The following is a 9,106-nucleotide window of genomic DNA, read 5'->3' as shown; positions in this document are numbered from 1 at the left end:
CCAGAAATGCCACAGGGAAATTCTGGTTCTGGCAGGAAGTGGGCACCAGAGTCCTCTCTTGCTAAGGGAGTGGGAGGACTGTCTGGACACAAGCCTCCCTCTCTGCCCTGTGCTGGCAGAGTACATTCCTTGGGTGGTAAGAAGACCACAAACATTCAGCTGCCTCAGGGCTGGGTTTCGGGTGGACAAGCCAACTCTCAGTTCAGCCACTTGTAGACCTTCCTGGTGCTGGGTTGGCCAGAGCTCAGGGACAGGACAGGCCCTTGGCCCCTGGATGGTTTGAGTGTTTGGGTCCTTGGGTGGGTGGGTAGGGGCTCTCTGTGCCTGGATGTTGTGGAGGTGATGCGGGGCAGCTCTGTGTATGTATATATGGGAGGAGGGGACAGTGATGGGGTCCCAGAGTCTAGATCCCTGACAGGGGGCTGTGTACCTGGGTTCTTGGGCAAATGGATAATCTGGATCCTAGATCCAGGGAGGGGAGCACCTTTGGGTTAAGTCTATGTGTGATGGGGGCATCCATTTGGGAGGGTCCCTGCCGTGGGGTCTGTGTGGGAGTATGTGGGGTGTTTTTGTGTCAGGGTCTGTGCTTGGGGATCTCCACTCTTGATGGGAAGGAAGTAACACATATAATGAGTACAAGAGGAGGAGGTTAAGAGATCTCTGGGTCTGGGACCCAGGGGTGGTGGTGGTGATGGTGGTGGTGGTGGTGGTGTGTGGGTTGTTCAGGAGAGTTGGTTTGGGTGGAGGGGTCTGCTCAGTATGTTTGAGAGCATGGTCAGGGAATTTCATGCGCTGAGTTTGGGGTGAAGATAGAGGAAGTGACCAGTGGTATCTAAGCAGTGGCAGGTGATGAGGTGCCCACAAGGGTGTCGGATCAAACCCCTTCCCCTCCTGGTTGCAGGCTGCTCAGCATTGCCCTTCTCACTTTCCTTCTAGCTCGTGTCCTCCTGGCTCTGTGTATCTGGGTTTAGGGCCTTGTGGCCAGTCAGAGTCCTAGCAGCAGCCCCTCACCCCGTACACTTCAGGATGCATATGTGCACCAAAGGGGCGGGCATCATGCAAGATCTATAGAATGGCAAGGTCACAGAGTTTTTGCCTCCTAGGGGTGAAACTGGGATAGAATGGAGCGTGTGTGGGACAAACCAGAGATTCCCAGAGTGCATTTCATGACCTGTGAGATTTATTGGAAGCAAGGAGACTAAGTAAAAACGAGGGAGAGGGACCGAGCGCATCCAAACCCCAGGGGTTCTGGGGCCAATCAGTCCCTCTGAACTCCCAGGAGCAGCCTATATCTGGATTGGCCCTTAGCCCAGGGCTGCAAGGAAACTTGTCATTTAGACACTTGGGTATGGAAGGGGAACTGCCTGGCATGTGGGAGAGTAGCCTTACCTTTCCTGGAACAAATGAGAGGAAGCTGTGGGTAGATAGATGCAAGAAGATGTGCTGAGCAGTTTGGGAGTCAGGCCTGTTGCTTCCTGAAGCTCTTCGGTCTCTGGGCCCCAGGACTTATTGTTGGAGGCAGGGACGTCGTACATTCATAAATCCCAGTATTTCCAAAGCCAGGAGCACTATGCAAACCTAACGGAACCACAGCTCTGTCCGCAAGGCGTACAGGGGGTGCATGTTCTGGTGCTCACCGCCAGGTTCCCACTGCAGGGGGCGCTGCAGGCGCTGCCCGTCACAGGCCGGGAGCCAGACATGCAGACAACCCTGCCTCGGGAGCTGCTGACACCTGAGAAAGGAGGACAGGGTTAATCCCTGTGCAGGGTCGTCCTGGCAGCCCAATGTACTAGCTACAGTCCTCTCATCTTGCCCAGAGCCCCTCCCCTCCATTTCTATTTCTCTGTGAACACCCTCATACATGGGCACTTCTTCCACAGTCTAATCTCAGTCACCTTTGATGAACTGTTAGCTCAGGCCCTTCTTACAGGCAGAAATAACTATTTAAATAATCAACTGACTACTCATTGCCCACATCCCCCCTCCTTTTAGGATTGGCAAGTTACAGCAGCCACCCACCCTCCTGTTTTTATAAATTAAGTTTTTATTGGAACACAGCCACACTCATTCGTTTAAGTATTATTGTGGCATGGCTTTTTCACACTAGGAAAAGGCAGAGTTGAGTAGTTGAGACTACATGAGACTGCATGGCCTGCAAACCTAAAATATTTACTATCTATCTGGTGTTTTAGGAAAAAGTTTGCTCACCCTTCCTTCAAACCAAATCCCTCATTTTAGAAAACAGAAGTATAGTTTACTTACAAACATTCACAGCACTGATGTCCTCACACAACCTTGTGGAAAGAACAAACAGACCATAGTTAATGAAGGGGAGCAAAGCTGATGAAATCTGAGGGTAACCTGTAAATCTCCTCCCCCAAAGAATTTTGAGGCAAATAATATGGAAATGTGCTCCTGGCTCCTCAAACTCTGAAGCACAGTTTGGGGGAGAGAGAAGGGACATGCTCCCCACAGGTATGGCCCCCACCTGTGCTCCTCGCCCTCCAGCAGGCGCCTGTAGGTGGCGATCTCGATGTCCAGCCCCAGCTTGGGGTTCATCACCTCCTGGTACTCCTTGAGCAGGCAGGCCATGTCCTGCTTGGCCTTCTGCAGGGCCTCCTCCAGCCCGGCCAGCTTGCACTTGGCGTCGCTGAGAGCTGTCTCACTCTGCTGCTCAGACTGGGTCACTGCAGCCTCCAGCTTGGAATTCTGGGAGACAGGGGAGAATTGTGTTTTTTTTTGTTGTTGTTATGTGCTGTCGAGTCAGACCCGACTCATAGCGACCCCTCCTTGGGTTTCCGAGGCAGTATCACTACGGAAGTAGATTGCTCCATCTTCCTTCCGAGGAGTGGCTGGTGGTTCAAACCTTAGGCACTATGCTACCAGAGCTCCCAGGGGGAGAATTAGGCTCCCTGTTTTGGATTCAGGGTCAGAGGCCAGGGATCCACTGACCATTGGCTGTCAGAGGAAGGAGGGCCTTTACCCATCTGTTAGACCAGGGGCTGAAAATTAGTGTCCCCAGGGAATGTTGGCACAATGTCTTCAATTTTGGGAAATTTAGCATAAAAATATAGTTTCCCAGTTTCTCTTGAAAAACCAGAGGCTCTGGCCACACTGGACCTGCATTTCAGCAGGGCCTGGCCCAGCTAGATCTGATCGGCTCTCCCTTCAGACAGCTATATGCTTTCCAGTTTGCTGCTATTCTCACACACCCCAGTGCCTTGGGTACAGCCTGCTTCATTCATTTATTAACCTGTTGACATCTGAGTGTGTGATCACTGATCTAGAACCACAGGTCAGAGAGTTAAATGTTTTGTCCCAAATCACACGGTGAGCTGGTGGCAGGGCCGAGGTTTCCAGGCCCTCCGACCAGTGCTGCTGCTTCCTCTGTCCCATTCTGCCCCTGGGACCAGGAAAGTCTTTACCTCCCCATTCCCCTCCATACTGCTCCCCCTCCTTTTGAAGGAAATGGAGCCCGTCTTCCAAGGAGGACACTTGCCTGATACTTGATGTTTATTCCTTTTTCCTGCACAGTGGCAAGGGGAATCCTAAATCTAACTTAACATAAACCATTCTGCTGCAGCTAACCCCATCCTCTCCCTACAAGGAGGGGCAGACCAGCAGTACCTGGCACTTGGCATTCTCCACCTCAGCCGTCAGCCTCTGGATCATGCGGTTCAGCTCACTGATCTCCTCCTTGGTGCGGCGCAGGGTGTCCCCGTGCCGGATCACCGTGGCCTTCATCTCCTCGCACTGTGGAAAGCAGAGATGCTCAGGAGGTGCAGGATGGGGCATCTCCCCCATTCAGGACACAATGAAAAATGGTGCAGGTTGTACGGTACTCAGCCAGCTCAAACACACACGGCAGCCCTGCCTGGGCCATTCCACCTGAGAGCTGCCTGCCTTTCTCTTACTATCCCTAGAAAATGGTCCTCTACAATTATCTCCGAAGAGCTCTAGTAGCATAGTGCCTAAGGCACTTGACTGCTAACCAGAAGGCTGGCAGTTCAAACCCACCAGCCACTCCTGGGAAGGAAGGTCGGGCAATCTACTTCCGTAGTGATGCTGCCTCGGAAACCCAAGGAGGGGTCGCTAGGAGTTGGGTCTGACTCAATGGCACATAACAACAACAACAACAACAACAATTATTTCCAGGCATCAGAATTCCCAGAAAAAAGGAAGACTTTTCTGATATATACCCTGTCCTCTCCCACTGCCATGTTTAGGAGGCAGGTGTCTGGATCACTCACCTTGCTGTGGTACCAGGACTCAGCCTCAGCACAGCTGCAGCTGGCGATATCATCGTACTGAGCCTTGATCTCAGCAACGATGCTGTCCATGTTCAGGTCCCGGCTGTTGTCCATCTGGACAATGATGGAGGTGTCTGAGATGTGGGAGTGGAGAACACGGACCTCCTATGGGGGTGGGGAAGTGGTGAGAGTGTCTTAGACCAGAGCTCCCTCTCGACAGCCCTCTCACAGCTCTTCCCTGTCCCCTTCCCCTGGTTCCTCAGAAACCCCACTTCCACATTCCAGTCTTGTCCCTCAACCCTGGGACCTCTCAATGCTCCTCAGACCTATAGTCCGAAGGATGAGAGGAGGTAGAGAGAGCTCATGTCCGACGCCCACAGCCTGATTTCATTCAAGGCTTCCTACCTTAATCTTTTGGATCAGGATCTGAGTTCCCTCTTTGTGATAATTGTCACCATAGTAGAGTAGCCATGAATATCAGCTTGTCTGGGGCACAGTAGATCAGACATCAAGATTCACTTATCCTTCACTTCTCCGTAGTAAACCTGCCTCCCCACCGTTATGCTTTCGATAAAGCCCCAGGCAAGGGTTTTCTAACTCTGCTCTGTTCCTGGACTGCCTGCCCCCACTCCCAGGGGTTCAGTAACCAAAATGGTTGCAAATCCTTTCAAGTGTCTAACATCCTCCTTGCTGCCCCACTGTCCCATGGCCCTGCACCTCCTCATACAGTCACCACAGGAAGTGATCTCCTGGGTCAGGGTGTCTACGTTGGCTTCCAGGTCAGACTTTTGGAGGTAGGCGCAGTCCACGTCCTAGAAGGGAGAAGGTGACATAGTGGTCTTGCTGAGGAGACAACACAGAGCTCTCATTTTCTCCCCACCAGGGTGGGGCACCTCATCAGACTGAGAAGACACTCTGAAACCCTCCTTAGATCCTCATCCCAGTGCCTGGCATCATGGGGTTGGCAAAGTTAGTGGGGTCAGGGGTGGGTGTGGGTGAAGGAAGGGGATTCCAAGGCTTCCAGGCACTTCCTCTGGTACCCATGGAGATGAGTCCTCCAGAATCCACATCTTATACCATCATCAAAACTTAGGAACTACTGTAATGTAAAACAGGTCAATTTAAATGATATCTCCTCTTCCCTGGTCCCTGGGCTTGGAATTGCATGGAGAAAATCCTGGATCTGTGGTCAGAAGTGGTCTCATGGCTTGACTGCCCCTTTCAAACTAGGTGTGACTCGTGACAAGACCCTTAACCTCTGTGCCTCAGTTTCCTCAGGATAACCATGCCTTCTTCATATCAAGTTGGTTATAAGGGTCTCATGAGAGGCTTGTAAAGAGTTAAGTCTAAGAGGTGAGGAATAACAGTTACTGTTCATGCCAGCGTTTCCCAACTGTCACTAGTCTGAGAATGTGGCCATCCCTGCCATTCATGGGCCCTTTCATCTGCAAATATTGATCGAGTGCCCACCCTATACCAGGCACAGGGCAGAAGGAGGTGGGAAGTAAGTGGCCAGATGTGAGTAAGCCAGAGGGAAGACCATTATTCTGCATGAAGCAGGCAGTGTTCACTGATGTCTGGGGCTACCCAGGGGGCATTGGAGCATTTGGACAACAGCATAGGGGAGAGAGGGGTTGTGTGATTCTGGGCGAGTCACTTAGTCTTTCTGAATCACAGGAGAGTGTGTCCTGCCTCTGCCCTCAGTTCCAAGTTGTGTGACGAGTGTTTTAGGGTCTATCACCTTCTTCAGGGCCACAAATTCATTTTCAGCAGTAGCCCTTAGTACCACTTCTTCTTCATACCTGAGGACAAAAGGAACAAGGCTCAGTGGCTAGAACCTTAAGAGGCTGGGATTTGGGGAGAAAAACAAAGAGACATAAGACAAAGACAAACAGATTCCAAGACTTAGGTCTTTTGGAGGAGGTCACAGAATGAAAAAGTGTTTGTCCAGAAAAGACTTGGCCATCCTTTTCCTCTGGCCACTCAAATCAACCCATGTCAACCAATGCTCTTCCTGATTCAGGGACTCTTATTCTTGATGTGAGTCAGGTGGTACTTTGCATGTTTATGGAGACCTCCTTTCTGCTTCTGGTCTGTAACTCTCTACGGAGCAGGAACCCTGTCCTGGCTCTGGTACTCTCACCTTTCCTCTCCTCCTTACTTTCTTCTCCCTACTCCAATATAGGAGCTCTGGTGACATAGTGCCTAAGGCATCTGACTGCTAACCAGAAGGCTGGTGGTTCAAACCCACCAGCCACTCCTCAAAAGGAAGATTAGGCAATCTACTTCTAGTGACGTTGCCTTGGAAACCCAAGGAGGGGCTGCTGTGAGTTGGCAGTGAGTTTTTTTTTTTGGTTTTACTCCAATACAGGGCCTAAGATAGCTGCTGGCACACGGTACATCCTCAATGAATGTTTGATGAATTAATGAAATAAACACATGTTGAAAGGCAGCTGGAGTAGCTCAGAATCTTTCCAATATTTAAACTCCAATTTCTCCATAAGTTTCCTTTTTCCTATTAGGAAGTTCTTCTTGTCGTCTAGTCCAAATCCATCCTGCTTTGACTCAATCCTCTTTCCTTTCCCCAAATCCTGCTCCTGGTCTCTGAAGACAGATATGAAAGAAGAACCTCTGTCTGCCTGCACTCACTTCTTCTTGTAGCCCTCCAGTACCTCCTCCACGTGGTTGAGCTCTGCGGCCAGCCGCCCACTGTCGGCTTCCACGCACTCAGCCTCCCGCCTCAGTGTCTCAATGTAGCCCTCGAACAGGGGCTCCAGGTTGCTCTCGCAGCACTTGCGGTTCTGGAAGAACTGCCACTTGGTCTCCAGCAGCTTGTTCTGCTGCTCCAGGAAGCGCACCTGGTGTGGAAGTGGGGAAAAGTTGGTGGGAGGAGCCAGGATCCCCAGCCCTCCTCAAAGAGCAGGCAGTTAAGACAGAACTAAGAGCAAGATGTGTAGAGGCAATGTGGGTGTCATGGCCCCTGTTGGGACTTCCTGGTCAGAGCACTGATTTCCTCATCCCATGACTGCTTGTACGGGTCTAAGAGAGGGTCTGTCAAGGTGTATCTGGGTGGGAATAATGAGTGAGAAACTGAAGGGCTAAAGGGCTGCAATGGGTTATAGTTAGGCTGGGGAAATAGGTAGGGGTTGGGGTAGTGACAATCAGGGAGGGCTTCCTGGAGGAAAGGAAGGTGGAGCATTGTTGAGAGGGTCACAGCAGGATGAAAGCTTTCCACTAAAAGCTTCCCAAAGGCAGGACCTTTGGCTTATTGATCTCTGTCTTCAGTGGCCAGCCCAGGGCTTGGTGAGTGGTTAACTGAATGGTTGGTTTCCTAGGTGGGGGAGAACAGAGCGTAGCTCTCATCAAGCGGGATGGGAGGAGGTGGGGTGTGGTTCTAGGTAGCCTAACCTCACATGCTTAATTCAGAGGTTGAGTGCTCATTTGTCTCTGGAGGCCAGGTAGGTAATGTGAATGGGTGAAGGTCATAGAAAATAGAGAGGGTGAGGACTCTGGGGTAGTGAGGCATGTAAGAACATTACCCATACTGGAAAGACAATAATGGTAACAATGCCCTATGTTGTCCAGAAAGGATGTAATGAGACTGGGCTCATTGGCCTCTGGTTTTCCACTTCTCATTCATTTTAGTTGGCATTGAGATGTCACCTTGCCTTATAGCCCTTGATTCTTTCGTCTAACTCTACGAGTGGAGCTGTCCTTCCAGAAATGGGCAACTGAGACTGCTGGCATTTTATGTGATCATTCTGGGCAGTCTTAGTTGGTAGGGCTCCAGCTGAGGTAGGGGTCTTGTGGCAGCCTCGGACCCCATCTCACCTTTCAAAGCTATTGCCAGCTCACACACTGAGCCACACAAACCCTTGTGGCAAACAAGCCCTGATGAAGAGAACACTGAGGCCATGGCCAGCACACACAGTGAAGGAGGAATTAGGCGTGGAGTCCATGCCCTCTGCCCGTGAGTCAGGCCTTTCCATACTCTACTCCCTGCTCATCTTTTCTGGATGTGAGCACACTCAGCTGCACAGTGCCTGCTGAGGTGGAGCAGCCCCTTCCGGAGGGGAGTGAGGTAGCTGGGCCCCAAACTGCACTCTCTGCCCTAAGGGGCCTGGAGAGCTGGGAAGGGCCAGAGTTTGGAGTCCCACTCAGCCCTCACTATCTGTGGGTCATTGCGCAGTCCCCTTTGCCCTCATCCAGCCTCATTCCTCTTCTCTGTACATGCAAAAGACTGCACTAGCACAGTGATCCCCAAACATTAAGCCTTCACAGGCTGACTTCAGGATTATTGCCATTCTCTTGTGCTATGTTACTCAATATTTATTTATGAATGGATTCACTTAACATTTACAGTCATGTAAAGGGAAAACTTTTATATTACCACCATAGATGTAAACCACAATCATTAGGCACACATAATGTTGTTGTTGTTATGTGCTGTCGAGTCAGACCCAACTCATAGCGACCCTCCTTGGGTTTCTGAGGTGGTATCATTACGGAAGTAGCTTGCCCAACCTTCCTTCTGAGGAGCAGCTGGTGGCTTTGAACCGCCAGCCTTCTGGCTAGCAGTCAAGTGCCTTAGGCACTGTGGTAGTCCAGTTTGTGTGTCAGCTTGGCTGGGCCTGGTTGAGTGGCTGGGCAGCTGGATGTAGTATTCCCCATGATGAGATTGATAATCAATTTCATGGTGGGATCTACCACAAGCAGCTGAGTAGCTGCCTGTGGGATGTGGTCTGCTTCCTGTATATAAGGAGAAGCCTTGGGAATGGTCTCTAGCCTATGGCACACTTGGACCCTGCATGTAGCCGTGTCATTGCTCAGCAGCCTGCTATGCTCTGCCGACCTTG

General features: G+C 51.1%; 1 protein-coding gene across 1 annotated transcript in view; it reads right to left on the bottom strand.

Moving 5' to 3' along the window:
- Positions 1-1,568: 1,568 nt before the first annotated feature.
- The window catches only part of LOC103204422 (putative keratin-87 protein), a 9,182-nt gene continuing 1,644 nt past the window's right edge, over positions 1,569-9,106 (bottom strand). The window contains 9 exon segments of the mRNA XM_007949616.1: positions 1,569-1,732; positions 2,263-2,294; positions 2,489-2,709; positions 3,628-3,753; positions 4,251-4,415; positions 4,968-4,993; positions 4,996-5,062; positions 5,992-6,052; positions 6,900-7,108. Of these exon segments, the coding sequence (XP_007947807.1) occupies positions 1,569-1,732; positions 2,263-2,294; positions 2,489-2,709; positions 3,628-3,753; positions 4,251-4,415; positions 4,968-4,993; positions 4,996-5,062; positions 5,992-6,052; positions 6,900-7,108 (1,071 nt within the window).

The sequence above is a fragment of the Orycteropus afer genome, unplaced genomic scaffold, assembly GCF_000298275.1.
Source record: "Orycteropus afer afer isolate SDZICR_OR568_19922 unplaced genomic scaffold, OryAfe1.0 scaffold00247, whole genome shotgun sequence".
NCBI classification, from domain to species: domain Eukaryota; kingdom Metazoa; phylum Chordata; class Mammalia; order Tubulidentata; family Orycteropodidae; genus Orycteropus; species Orycteropus afer.
This window is presented reverse-complemented; position numbering and strand designations above follow the sequence as displayed.